Genomic DNA, 15,930 nt, shown 5'->3' on the forward strand with positions numbered 1-15,930 from the left:
TCGTTTTGTATATTTTCATCCTCGTGTACTTTTAACAGACATTGAAATATTTTGCTGTTTGTAATATTAGTATTTTTGATAGGGTTTTAGGAATTAAAAAAAGAACACAAATTGGTAACAGTTTTATTTCAATTATTTATTATTAAACTTACGTTATAATTAATATAGCATCTGTTGTCTAACTACAGAGTATTGTAAGGTTACAGTACTAGTTTCATTTAATATATCCACGTTAATTATTACGTACACCATCTTTAATTGAAGGAAATATTGGAAAAACCTTGGTTGATACTTTGATCTTCAGGAATATTTTTGCCTCTAAATCTAAATTTTAATAACAGTCGTGCACGTACCAAAATAAACAAATAACACACGCTTTCTTGCAATGTGCATCCCAGCCATCTTTTTTTTAGGATTCTAAATTCGAACGTAGCCTGGCCGAGCGCCAGTACGCGCGTGCGCACCCAATAGTGCACTCCCGAGTTGGAATTCTCTATTTGAATATTCTATCCCTTTTCTTGCCAGCACTTTATTGATTACTTTTTCAGTATGTTTTATGGCTTTTCTAATAAAAAAAAATATATGGAAGTAATTTTTGTTTATAATAATAAACCTCACGCTTAATTTTTATTGCCTCACCGTTTGTAGGGAGGCCAAAAACCACATACTTTATTTGTTTATGGTTTCCATTGATGCAGGATATCTATGGTATTTTTTATTGTAACTTGTATGGTATATTTTATTTCTTTTGAAACTGGCAAGTAACGGGATCTAAACGTTCTCACGACATCCTAATCTGTTCTTCTAAAATGGAAACTTACACAGATTTATTAGTTTACATTTTGTCGTTTCGTGTACTCTTCCACATTGATATGTGTTTCTGGTAAATATAAATAGATATTACAAACTTGTTAATAACTAATTTGTTGGTTTTGTAATTTACATAGTTTTCTTTTGTGTTTTCTCTCACACATAATCCTTTTGTCCATATTTTCTAAACTGATTTGTAATTAACAATATTGAACCTTATACATAAATACCAAAACGTTAAATTTACAAAATTGGATAACATTTTCGTTATGTTTTTTTAAAAAGTTTCGCGATTTTTATTTATTATTCTAGAGCCCAGCCATAGAGTCCTGTACCGGCCAGAGACAGTGCCTACTTAATCGAATATTTGAAGTTCAAACAAAGAACGTTACGGTGTTATACTGATAATACGCCCAGTGATAAGTGCATTCTTGTGCGTGGCGGTGTTTAAACTATAAGTGAAAACTTAATGGGCATAGACAGTGATTTATTAATTTTAAGATTGTAGTGTTTATGTTCGATATAGATTTGTATGAAAATGGGGAAGAAGAAGAAAAATAACAACAAAAAAGGCGGCAACAGATTTTTCCGGTGGATGAAAAGGTAATTACAGTAAGAGATAAGAAAAATTAATGTATGAGTGTGATTCGTAACTAATGTACAACGCAATTAACACTGATTTAAATTGTTAGCACCTTATGAATTTTAATTGAAACTATATAACAAACTATTGGTTCAAAAGTAGAAAGGTTGTACTGTTTGGGTCCATCCATATGTTACGACACATGTTAGAAGGGGAAGGGTGATTGAACGTGGTACACTGTATAAAAAATGTTAGAATAGTCACAAAATTCGTGTAAAAAATGGTGAAATCTACCACCTATTGCCCCCTCTTAGTTTTTATAACGAAATTTTTGAGTTTTGTCCTACAGCAATTAATTAAATTATGACCAGCTGTGACAAGGTCGTTAAATCCCCTCCTATCGATCGCCTGTCCAATTCAAATGAGGCTCGAAATTACGACGGCCTGAGCCGAGGTTCGAACTCCTAGCGGTGCCCTCAGACTAAAGTCGTATCCGTCAGGCGGGAGTTGGCTTTCTCTGATCCATAAATCCTTCCGCGGGTTCGGAATGCCATCTGCACTTGAAAAAGTACCGTCCGGTGAAACTGTAAAGGCCATATGCGGCCAACAGCATTAGAATTGTCCGAAGAAAAAGTTCGGCAATATAACTGAAACTAATGTGACGTAAATTATGATGGCCCATTTCGCACAGAAAATGTTTTGTTTTGGATACGAGTAAGAGGGGATTGCACATGACGACACAATTTTCAAAATTAATCAATTGCTTGCAAATATGGAATAATATCTATAAGAATATCACAGTTTCAAACAATGTTTTAAGTAACACAAGCCTGAACTAAACTACATATTGTTATTTAACGTTGCATGGTTATGTTGGAGTTGTATTGGTAATATTAAAAAAATAACAGTAACCATAAACTAAGCCGCGAACACCTAACACTGAACAGAACACTAAGCAAATAATCACTATGTACGTACAAGACTTGGCATTGCCTTGAGTAGCCAACCTTCAAAATTAATCTATGCAGCCAATTACATGCTAATAAAATCTGAGAAACTTAAAAAAATATTTCTTGCACAAAATAATGAGATGCCCTATATGAGTAAATTATTTTTGACTTTGTCGTTTCTATTACTAGAGAGAAAAGTACATATAACTATTGTGGTGTTGTCGAGATTCAAAGTCTCGATTTTTTCAAGTTCAAGTCGTAACCCACTAAGACCGGACGCCCTCAAAAAATTTCGCTATCTGTAATGGAAGATTAATTTGACAAAGTGTAATATTCTATAACAAACGGTTGGAGTCACAAACTTAGTGTAAAAAAAACATGGGACAGAAGATTAGACTTTGTTACCTTACATTTTAACAGATATTAGTAATAAAGCATGAAATTTTTACTATAAAAATGTGAGCAAATATTTTTTTTTGGGTTTGGTAAAAATTTATAGATGAATTTGCAGTGCGTTATAAAACGGTCTTGAATTAAATTTTGCAGTGTGTGTGTCACAAGAAGATGAAGCAAGGAACTTGCTTGTTTCTCTTTTAAATGAATGTTCCAATGAAGAATTTGAAATTCCTAGATTTTGTGTGTACAAAATATATGAGATCTTTCACATATGCATTATGTAGTATAAACAGATAACTATTATAAAAATAATTACATTATTGTCTATGATTTTCAGAAGGTAAAAACAGTAGTCATAATGTAAACATGCGTAATTTCGTTGCAGTGCCTTATCGAACGTTCTCGAATAAAGATTTTGCACTGCGTCCATGGCATCTAGCCAACTGGCACTATTTCATTTTTATTTCAAAGCCTTAAAAGTTGACTCGAGAATATTTTTTAATTTAGTACTACAAGTAAACCTATTTCAATCGTTACATGTTGTCAGTGTAGGGGTGTAATCCCTCTGTGTATATATATATACATTGAAATACAAAAGTAAAATCTGTATATAATTGGTAAAAGAAAAAAGGCTAACAACATGTCTACAGCGAAAATTTCTGAATATAAAACTCTAGTTATAATGTCTTCTGACAACAACGGCTAAATATAAATAATAATAATAATAATCTTTTATTATACTGCTCACAAGGAATCTTACAATGTAATTATTTGTATTATATTTAAACTTACAAGTTCCTCGTGAGAGTCTGGAGTCTGAACTAGGTGATTTTAACAAAGTTCCAAAACAGGATTCTAGAGCTTCTTCAATAGTTGAGGCATAGAATAAATTCCATCTATTATATTAAACTTAAGTATTTAATATGAACAAAAAATTGTAATGTATTATATAAAACACATTTTTAATTATTCTTTTACTTAAAAGCAATTTTGTCCGATGTAAATCGAAACATATAGTTTTGGGATAGTCGATGGTGTACGTAGATAAGAGGCTATTAGTAATATAGCTTGAACTAGACAGAACAGATAACTGTGTATTCGATTGTAATAGGCCTACATAAATAAAGATATTTTGAGTTGACTTGATTTGCAAAAAGATATTTTTTTATGTAATAAATGATGATAATAAAAGGGGCACTCTGCAGCGTTAACTGCATTGGATGATAGAATAAGCATGAAGGTTACTTAGGCTATAATGACTAGGTTTCCAGGGAGGACCGCGGTTAACCTGACATATTTTTTTGTACTACGATGGTGGCAAATCCGCCTGCTGCCCATCTTACCCTTGAAAAACCCAAAAATTGCTAGCAATAGTGCCTTTAGTCCCCATTACTAGCTATACCTTCTCCCGAAAAAATGAATAGTGCGCAAAAAAATTACAAAATTGTGATACTTAGCCAGCTTATTGAGTTTGTTAAAGATGTAATAAAATATATGAACAAACCAAAATCTCGCAATATTCTGTGATGCCGTGTGGGCAGACATAACCCAACTCAACCAGTCCTGCAAGTCGCCCACTCGAACCTTAGTCCCCGATTGTAAATAAACACAACATAAAAATATATTGTATTAATTTGGCCACCGTCCTTTTATGGCGTAAGATTTAAATTACTGACTAATAATATATGACAGCCTCGGTGGTCTAGTGGTTAGGTTAAGCACATCGCCTTGATGTTCGCGGAATCAATTCCTCGCACGATACAAATATTTGTATTCATTAGAATGATTGTATCGGTCTGGATGTTTTCTATGTATTTATAAAGAAATGTATCTAAGTATTTATGTCATTTCTTTAGTACCCATAACACAAGCTCTGCTTAGCTCGGGACTGGATGGCGCTGTGTGAATTATCCAGGGATACTATTATTGTTGTTTCTTATCCTGTAATTTCACTGCCTAATTTCAACCCTACAACCGAAACACATACTGCATGGCGGAATGTAATGACTGATGTAATGTAGAGTTTGTGTGTACTAGAGTATTAGTATATAATTTTCCACAGCCTAGTTCGCCAATTGTAGCTTGTATAATAGCAGTATATCTGTAATAGGGTTGTCAACCATTTAGACAGAAAAGATATGCTAGCTTCGTAGCAGTCATAGATACACCGTGACACCTGGTCCATTGTGTGGCAGAGAGGAAAACTCCGAGGAGTTTTCGGGACTTGTGACTCAGGTGTAGGTTTAAATGGCCTCTTCGCCGACGTACGTCAAACCTCACCTTCACCGGTCGTGTTTCTCTCCCTAGCGCGCGAAATCGGGTAGGAGGCTGCCAATGCAGCTTTAGATACACGTTCTAGTATAGTACTTACTGCAGTTCTAGACAGGGCAAGATATTTTAGAAGATTGTAGAGAGATTTCACTAGTATTCCTCTCGATCACACTTTGACATTTTTCTCGTTTATTCATTTATTAGTTCGTAATATTTCTATATGTAATGTAATACTGTATAAAAAAATCTGGTATATTCTCGTGACTTATAACAACATCATAGTATATATAATATAAAGTAGATACACGTTTGTACGAAGACGAAAATGTTGTACCGAAGGCAAATCTTAAAAAATCGCGTACTCTTATGAATATTCTCGTACGGTTGGCATCCCTGATCTGTAATGGGCAGTTGTTATAGGAAATCAAGTTTCTAAACCATCCCTACTGTTTGTTAAGCTCTACTTGTTTATAATTACTATTTAAACTATATTTTTAACCGATTTCAACATACGGATGATACTGTCTTTATAACTATATTTTATCGAATTTAATCACCAATAGAGAAGGTCGTAACGCTTCCAGTGGCAATGGTTGGGCTTCCGCACTGAATATTTGTGGTCCCACACATGCTATCATCATTCATCTGCTTCTTCCTTATCCCATTTATTTGGGGTCGGCGTAATATGTTTTTTCTTCCCTTCATTTCGTTATTTACATCATATCATCTTTCACACAGTTCATCCATCTCTTTTTCGGCCTTCCTCTTCCATTATAACCATCCACATTCATATCTAATACAGTTCTTAAAACATTATCTTCATTCCTACGCATTACATGTCCATACCATGATAGACGATTACTCTTCAACCTCTCCGACACTGGCGCCACTGTCATACTTCCTCTGACATATACCCCCAGGTCCCACACGTGTTAAAGCGGAATTAAAAAAAATAATATAAATCCATTAATATACAGATGTATCAAATAATCATATGGCTAGCAACAAATCTTATTCTCAACTTCACCGCAATGCTACAATAAAATCCGGTCTGCAAGCAACTATACAAAGAAGGTAATGAAAACAAATGATATTTATCATCAAAATTTCTCTCCATGTACATTGAACCGTAGAATTTAATGAGCACAAGTCAACAGGCGTACATTACCTTATTAGTTTTTTTATACAACATTCAATATATTTAAATATATATTGTTTTTAAAAGTTGACACGGTAAATATCTATATTTAGGAAAAAACACGGTATAAATAAATAAAAAAGTATTTAGAATGGCTCACCCCAAAAATCTTTAATTTATTTGACATTTTTTTTATTATGTGGCATTAAAAAATACATACTTATTAGTATTTTATAATGCCATATAATAAAAAAAATCCCTAAAGTTTCACCCTTCTATCACAAACCTCTATTTTTTAATAGCGATATTAATTTATATGGCAAAACAACGTTTGCTGGGTCAGCTAGTTATTATTACATAACTTAGTATAGACCCTCCCACCATGTAAGTACATGTATAATTTCCCGTCCCTCAATGGCACCGCTGCCCCATGTAAATATTTATAGTACTGTCGGTATGTTACACCGTGGAACAATGAGTATGACATAACCTGATAATTGACTATTGTGTCACATCCGCCATTGTGTGCTATCTGGGCTTGGCCAGGGTCTAGCCTGAGGTCATGTCAAGGTACATTTAAGCCAAGTGACACCTCGTTCTTTCCATACTCTTCCTTTGCAGAAAAGGATTTTTTTTTCTTAGACGTAAGTAGTCTAAAAGTTTAGAACACCGGCTTACAGCAAATGGTTGCGAGTTTGATTGCTCACACGGTACAAACGTATGTATTATTAAGTATGATTATTTTTATTGGGTGTTTAGTATATATATTATGATGTATTTACAAAAAAAAAAACTATTTAAGTATTTATATCAGTTGTCTAATAGCCATAGCACAAATTCTGTATAACTTAGGCCTAGATGGCCATATGCGTACTGTTATTATATTTTACAAATAAAGTCTCGCCGACGCATCTATGTTTTCAAGTATTTTTAAAGATAACTAAACGAATTTTCTTCTATCGTATGGTCATTTACAAGAAAAAAGAAAAAAATAGTGAAAGGACGTTCTCTATTCGACTCTATTTATTGTAGTAGTTATAGATAATAATTCGGGTATTTATGGTCAAGACGGTGAACAATAATAGTAGTCCAATAATTACTGAAGGACAAACTAATATAAAGTGAACAAAAATAGACGAGCTATTTTCTCGTTAAAAAGTATTTTTGCTCGTAACACTTTTGGGATTCCGTATCAAAATTATTGAAGCCAGTATACTGTTACATTGCTATAATCATCAAAAGATTATAGTCATATCTGCATAGTCATTGTACTATATTCTCCTAATTTTCGTCTCTCACTCAGAGATGACTATTCTCACTAATAACCAGCGGCTTAATGGTTCTAAGATGCCAGCAGTGTGTGCTAGAGACGACAATGCTTCTCCTTCCCACATATACTACAGTCATCTAGTATATTTTATTATTTGAAATTGGAATGGCAAAAAAGCTAACCGTTTATCTTGTGGACAGTTGCTGTCGACTACATGAACAGCATCACGGACTTGACGTCATCTTATTACGACAATCACCATTCGTCACTGTCATAGACATTAAATACACTACAGATCTATGGTTCGCCTTATTTACTCTGTGCCAGTCCAATCCATAATTTTTAGCATGTTACTCTGTGTCAAACTCGATTACTCATACAACATTATACTGTAAATTAAATATAATAAAAGAGTTATGAGTATATTATATAGTGACGGCTTCGTTTATCTAGAGCTTTAGCATGCTGTTTTACTTTCAATGGTTGCAGGTCCAATTCCTCGCACGATACGAACTTTTATATTCTTGAGTATGATTGATTGTATTTTAGGTGTTATCTATGTATATTATAGATGCATTTCCAAAAAAATTTGCTTAAGTATTTATATCAGCTGTCTTGTACTCACACTCGTAACACAAACTCAGCTTAGCTTGGGGCTAGATGAAGCTGTGTGAATTATCTTGGGTTATTATCATTAATACTTTATATTAATTATAATTATTATTATTATATATATCAATTAAGTAACAAAAAACAGTCACATATTCATTGAGGCCCATTTAAAAAGGTGAAAATTCCCCTTATCTCTAAATCCCTAGTTGCTTATGCTTGAATATTAGAAATGTTAACAAGGAGAAAATCTCTAGCTTTTATCTTGATCATGATGAAACTACCGGAAGATGATCAAACGTTTGCATCAAATGAGGTATCGTTAAAAGGTCTTTTAATGCAGTCAAAAATACGGTACCAACTTTTAAAAGACGGTCTACATCCGTACTGTTATTTTTGTTAGGCATTACCTTCATCTGTAGTAATCTACAATGAAATTGATTACTTGAAACGATTACAAAATTGTTACTATTAAAGCAATTTATTTTTATTCATACATTCTTTCCTTGTTGTTATTTTTCTCGGTATTAAATCTACATTTGTAATGTTATTTTTGTTATGCATTACCTTTATTTGTTGTAATCTACAATGAAACTGATTACTTGATACGATTACAAAATTGTTATAATTATATGGCAATTTATTTTTATTCATACATTGTTTTCTTGTTGTTGTTCATCTCAATAGTAAATCTACATTTCTACTGATATATTTAGTATACCTCCATTTGTTGTAATCTGCAATGAAGTCGATTACTTGAAACGATTACAAAATTGTTACAATTAAAGCAATTTATTTTTATTCATACATTGTTTTCTTGTTGTTATTCTTCTCAGTATTAAATCTATATTTGTAATGTTATTTTTGTTATGCATTACCTTTATTTGTTGTAATCTGCAATGAAACTGATTACTTGATACGATTACAAAATTGTTATAATTATATGACAATTTATTTTTATTCATACATTGTTTTCTTGTTGTTGTTCATCTCAATAGTAAATCTACATTTCTACTGATATATTTAGTATACCTCCATTTGTTGTAATCTGCAATGAAGTCGATTACTTGAAACGATTACAAAATTGTTACAATTAAAGCAATTTATTTTTATTCATACATTGTTTTCTTGTTGTTATTCTTCTCAGTATTAAATCTACATTTGTAATGTTATTTTTGTTATGCATTACCTTCATCAGTGGTAATCTACAATGAAATTCATTACTTGAAACAATATAATATGCCATATTTTTAATTGATTGATTGCGGCTAATATATACAATACGAATTTAATTAAAATAACGGCGTTGAATCATTTGTTCAATGCCATATACCGTAAATACGACAGGATATACAGGACCGGTCTGCTTGTTAACAGTTATCGCAGCCTAATTGTACGCCTGTTTCAATAGAGATCAGGCTTTGGACATCTTCATGCATTTCATATCAAACTTTAAAAATATGTATGTAAATAATCGAGTGTACGTAAAATCCGTTAAGATACATAAAACCCTGTTAAGCAGTTTCTAATACTGCCTCAGGCTTTGTATAATGTGTTTATACCTTAAAGGGAACTAAGAATACTTTACACCTTTTTAAGAGATAGTTTACTATAAAAAAATCTATAAAATCATGTGTTACTATATTTGTCAAAGTTTCCTTAGCACGTGCCATCACAAACTCAAACATAAACAGTACCAACAGCAAAAGTCTGGCGTTGGTCCCCTCTTTTTATTCTCATACTTTGATCCTTCCTTATAACACTACAATTGAGCTCAACCGAAAACCACACATCCATTGATGCATCGAACATCTCGTTTGACTACTGTGCGGACTTTAAAGAAGCGTTGTACTGAATACGCATCGATAGTATTTCAGTGTTAGAGAATAACGGAATGCAATTTAGTCGTCAGTTTATTCCACGTCATACGTTTGTACCGCCCACGGGGAGCCAGACGTGCGCTTGCGCTCAAAAGTCACTAAACTAAAGAGAAATTGTTGGGTGTTACCAAGGTCGCATTTTAGGACCTCTACTTTTTCGTATGTTGAACTTTTCAAATTTTTTCCTCTGTGATTGTGTTAGTGAATGAAAAATCTATCAATGAACTTTCTTAAGTGAAACCGACTTGATTTCTCATGTTATTAATTTCTTATATCTGAGAAAATGTATATTATTCAATTGTTTGTATGAGAATATACTTGTGTATTTATAAACTGTAAAAAACGATGATTTGAAGTTTCGTTGATAAATATTCGAATATGAATGAAATGTGTAAGTATTTTTTTTATCTACTCAAAATTGTTTCCACAAACTTATGCTTAAAAGGTTTACAATTTTTATGTAAGTATCTCGCAGTACAGATGACTAAGAAGAAAAAAGTGGGTCGTATTGTTAGCTAATAGAATTTATACTTTATTATCTACGAATAAGGTTTATATTGTTGTCCCTAAAGAATATGAATCATGACAATTGCATTTAAACTGTTAACTTTCTTCATTACTATGTACAAACTTCGTTTTACATTTGTTTTAAAGAAATATAGCTTTGGATTTACACACATCGTTATGACACATCGCTCTATATTTGGTTGTATATGTTATTATACAGTATTAGGTATGTAACTAAGGAAATGAGTTGAAGCATAATTGCCATAGTCAATGTAATGTTATTACGTTTTTTTTTTAAGAATATGGCAAAGGAATAATTTTCAAATGCCAGCATAACCGTATCCTGTGATTAGACTATATTGGAAAATTAATTTCAATTGTTATTATCCATGTGACAATAGGCATTTCCGTGGTCTTATTCGATGATAGACGTTTAATAATGATTCTAATATTTAATAATATAAAGTTCATTATATCTTACTCAGTTTTTTTACTGCATCTATGTTCCGAAATATAAAAGTATTTCATACTAATACTTGCTGTTATCCCTTGACTTCGTCCTCTATTTTGTTAAGATAATAGATAGCCTATATACGTGTTTGTGATACAATCTATCTACATATTAAATTTAATTAATATCCGTTCGGCCATTTAGTAGTGAAATTGTAACAAACAGACAGATAACCACACCTTCCTTCTTACTAATATTATAAACGCGAATGTTTGTGATTATGAATGATAAATAGATGGATGTTTGTTATTCTTACGCACAAAAACTACCGAAAGGGTTTTGATGAAACCTTTACAACATAACATACACAGGCTGTACATTTCATGGGGGTGAAACCGCGGACACAGCTAGTTTTATAATATTGGTAAGAGATATTTGAATAACAATTATTTCATATCTCGTCCCATGTATAGACGCCTATTTCCTTCCTCAAATAGTAAACAGTTTATCTAATCAGATATTGGTTTAATTCCTAGTTATATGTATCATAATGGATAATAGACCAGATAGCACTAATATAGTAGGATTGATAATATGAAATAGAGCGTTTGGTAATAGAAAATCGTTTCGCTGTAAACTAGTTCAGTAGCCACCTTTTTCAACCGTCAAGCAGATAAACATCGCCTATACACATGAACGGCGCTACAGACATCACGTTTCCCCTCCGATCGATCCCCCGTCCAATTCAAACGGAGATCGAAATTAAACGGCCTGAGCCGAGGTTCGAATCTCTAGCGGTGCCCTCAGACTAAAGTCTTATCCGTCAGGCGGGAGTTGGACTTCAGCTGCTCCATAAGTCCTTCCTTTGGTTTGCAGTGCCATCTGCACTAGTCCCCTATCGTCCGGTGAATGTGTAAAGGCCAGATGCGGCCAACAGCATTAGAGGAGTCGAAAAAAAATATCATGTAACACCCATAATACCACTTATTGCGTCATGCCTCTTATCCTGTAATTTTACTGTCTTAATCTATACCCAGCCACCGAAACAGCATACAAAGAAAGCTGCTTGACGAATGAAATAGATGAAACTGACGTACCCACGCTGACGACTTTTTAGAGCCTACTCTAGTCCTAAGACTTGTTAATACAAATGTTTTCAGACAATGTAACAGTATTCTTGCAAATAGTTTTGACTCGTCTAATAAATCATTCCATTTTTTACACTAATATGTAGGAAGTAAGAGCTATTATCTAATGTGAACTCAAGTAAACGAGGTGCTGATGTTTATCTGGTAATTTACATAATTTTGATTGCGCATGATGAATGTTGTAATGTTAATTCCTTTGTCTTATGAGAAACAGTTTTAAAAAGTATGGTATTTGGCCATAGACAATGTAGAGCGGGAAGCTTTTAAAAATTTAGGCAAGAGTCGTTACATAAACTGCCATAATCTAATGATCTTTTGTGAAAAAGATGTTATTTTTATTATTTATATATTAATAACGATTATCTCACAATATAGAATATTTAATGCTAATTCTCATGAGTTCTTTCTTAGAAGATGTATTAGGAAACATTAAAATTAGGATTCCATTGTACAAAAAATTTTGATTTAATAATTAAGGTACCTAATAATTAACGTTAATACTATTCTAGAGTTATCATCCTGAAATTATTCCTTTTTTTTATGAAAACCTGTTGTAAGAATAGACTTCACATCTAAACCGCGAAAAGACTTACAGGGTGGCTTAAGGCGAATTCCTTCGTGCCTGGTCTGAATATGACTGTGACTTTAGGGAGGGGGAGGGAGGAGTCTAGGGATATTGCTAGGGATTAAAATATATATTGACAACAATAATAATAACCCTGAACACAAGCTTACTGGAATATAGCCGGAGTAAACAAAAAGTCCTCGAGCGGCGACCGACTAGGTGGACCGAGATCTGGTCGCTCGCAGATCGCTGGAAAGCGTTGGTTGCGAGCAGCGCAGGACCGATCATCGTGGAGATTTTTGGGCGGGACCTTTGTCCAGCAGTGGAGATCTTCCGGGATGATGAAACAAATAAGTCTTCCCCATTTACAGAACCCGAAATTAATGGAATATGGTGTTTTGAAAGTCATATAACAGCTTTCAAATTAAAGTCTCGAACTCGTTACAAATTGAAATTGCCCAAACGACGGGCTAATTTGATTTCGTGACCAATTGATTCGTTCGATTGGACGTAAATTGTACGTTTGCGTGTTTATTACTATATCCTACATGAATTGGGTATCGGAAGTACGTAATTTGAATGTAGTCGCGTAATATCGTCTCAAGATGATAGGTAGAGAGATAAAAAGTTTTATGTGTATCTTCAACACACACGTAATAGTAATACTGAAATAAAACAACAAAATAAAAATGATACAAATAACCTTTATTCAAATAAATTTAATGCAAGTACTTTTGAATAGTCATAGTTTTTTATCCTACCACTCATTCGGAACGCAGACTCATCACAAGAAGAATGAGCAAGAAACTTGTGTGTTGCTCTTTTGAATAGACGTTGATAAAAATTTACTAACTTGTCCAAATTTATATTATTTCAGATCATCTAGGATTTTTTATATATAATTGCAGAATATTTTTTAAATTCAACGTGGTACGAGACAAACCTACTGCCATCTCTCAAATCGGTTTGGTTTCTACCGAGGAATCTTATTAATATTATAAACGCGAAAGTTTTTGAGTATAGATGGATTGTTTTTACTCTTGCACGCAAAAACTACGGTATGGATTTTAATGAAACTTTACAACAATATAGCTCATAACATCAGAATAACAGATTAATTTCACGCGGATGGAACCGTGAGCACAGTTAGTAAAAAATATAATTTGTAACGGTTATTTCTGTTTTGTGCACGTCCCTTAAGGTTTATCAGTGGGAATAGGGAAAAAGGATGAATTATAAGGTCAAGACGCTGTCAATAATGTACTATACGAATCATACACTCATGCTAAATTTTGTACCAATAAAATATGCTTTTATTTAACAGAAGGAAAGAGAAATGTTTTAGTAAGCAAATACTGGTAAAAAGAATGTACTAATAAAAGTAAAGAAATATAAAAAAAAAACTACAAAATAAATCTCTATTTCCCTAGTCACTGCATCATGCGTGAATGGCTGGACCGATTTCGCAAATTTTTTTTCGTTGTGTTGATTATAACCAGGTGAAGGTTCTTAAGAAAGAAAAAAATTAAGAAAGTTGCTTATGCTTGAATATTAGAAATGTTAATTACGAATTTAATATAGTTAAGACAGGACAAGAATTTAAGGATATTCTTAGGAGCGATGGTTTTTGTCTTATAAGGTAAGTAAGGTAAGGTCGAGCACATAGCACATATAGATCTATGTAGGTCGCAGTGTTACCGGTCTAAGCACCAGACAATAGCCCAAAACCCCCAATAAAAAAATCAGTAGGATGAGTTCAGTTAAAAAAAAAAGTCCACCAAAATGTCTGTACTTAGCCTTATGGTATTCTATACGAATATTGTATACTAGAACATTTCGAAGCTGGCTATCAAGCTGTGCAACCTAGATACGTCCAGTCACCTGCCATCATCACGACAGAGTTCAATGACCACACTTACGTGATCATTGTCTAACCGAGCTACGTTGATGTACAATAATGTAAGATTTTGTGCCAAAAAAAACGACGTCATTAGCGGCGTTAAAAAAATGGTCTAGTCGAGTTTCTTGCCAATTATAGCTAACCGATCCGACGATAGGGATAGTGATAAAAAAACTGCATATATGGCAAATAAATATGGACAAATTTTAACAATATTGATATGTGACCAACGCGAGATTAAAATCAGTTGCAAATAAAAATATTAATTTCAAGCAGTATTTTTTAAGGCCAGATACAGCCAAGAGTAAAAAATATGAATCTTGAGAAGTTATGTTAAAAAAAAAGTGTTCGTAATTTAAACTGTATTTTTAATGGTTGATAATGGAATGGTGTACCTGCCTGCGCTCGGTTTACGCTGGCAGGGCACCAGTGGAGGATGATAAGATAAATACGAGATCGGATCGGCATGAGTCGGGTTAGACTATCGTGACAAATTCATCAGGAATTTGTCATGATTGTTTCTAAGGGGAACCAAGTGGAGATCACCATGGTGTTTTGCTATCAATGTCAACCGTCCACTTTTCTACATATCACCTTCCCTCCATTTAAATTGTGTTTTCTTTGCAATAATAATACAATTAAAATTACGAATATTTTTTAAACTTGCTTTACTATCCCACATATTTGCATAATCGGAAGTTGTTGAAAGTTCACGCAATCGATAAAAATAATCGATTCCTTATTGGTATCGATAATCGATCGATTGTTAGCCGTTAAAATCTTGGCTGCTTTCACTGGTCACGCTAAATACTATTGATCAATGCCCATTAGCGTTTGTTTGCAATTGTAAGGTCAGTTAACCTTATACATTAGCTATGATACCATCAAATAACTTAAGCACGATTTTGATAACTGCATAGGTAAACTGGTTTGGTAACTAAACTGCGTCGTAATATTTTTAAATACAAAATGTCTATGGTTTTGCTGAAAATGTCTGCCGCCTGCTATGACTCATTTCCCGCCAAAACTTATTAATTAGTCTACTTCTTTTATTAATTAGTTACTTTTTAATACTTATTCGAGTGCAATACTTTTAATTTAATATTTCTAAATTATATTCATTCCGTTAAAGTACTTAACGAGATGTTTTATCGGCTGTTATAACCTAATACTGTTACTTATAAGTACGTAACAGCACAAAATAACAGTACATCCAATGGAGCGTACGTTTTCGTATGATAAAGTGATGAATTGTGTAGTTAATGATGAAATAATGACGTGACTATAACAATGACCATTATCGACAATTTTCACCTCTATTTTAAATTTTGTTTGACATTAGAAACGATAATATTGTTTTTTCTTTCTATTTCTTCTCTATGCACAATAAATAGTTTTATTTTTATAAAACATAATCCCTACTATAATTTACACCAAAAACCTTTTTACTTT

The 15,930-nt window shown here is 33.0% G+C and overlaps 1 protein-coding gene across 1 annotated transcript in view; it reads left to right on the forward strand.

The window, feature by feature from the left end:
* The first annotated feature begins 564 nt into the window (after nt 1-564).
* The window catches only part of LOC131852183 (uncharacterized), a 40,096-nt gene continuing 24,730 nt past the window's right edge, over nt 565-15,930 (forward strand). The window contains exons 1-2 of the mRNA XM_059202826.1: nt 565-883; nt 1,123-1,413. Of these exons, the coding sequence (XP_059058809.1) occupies nt 1,343-1,413 (71 nt within the window). The 5' untranslated portion in view covers nt 565-883; nt 1,123-1,342. The remainder of the gene's footprint in view (nt 884-1,122; nt 1,414-15,930) is intronic.

Source organism: Achroia grisella, unplaced genomic scaffold, assembly GCF_030625045.1.
Source record: "Achroia grisella isolate CSIRO2021 unplaced genomic scaffold, CSIRO_AGI_Agris_v1 utg841, whole genome shotgun sequence".
In the NCBI taxonomy this organism is placed as follows: domain Eukaryota; kingdom Metazoa; phylum Arthropoda; class Insecta; order Lepidoptera; family Pyralidae; genus Achroia; species Achroia grisella.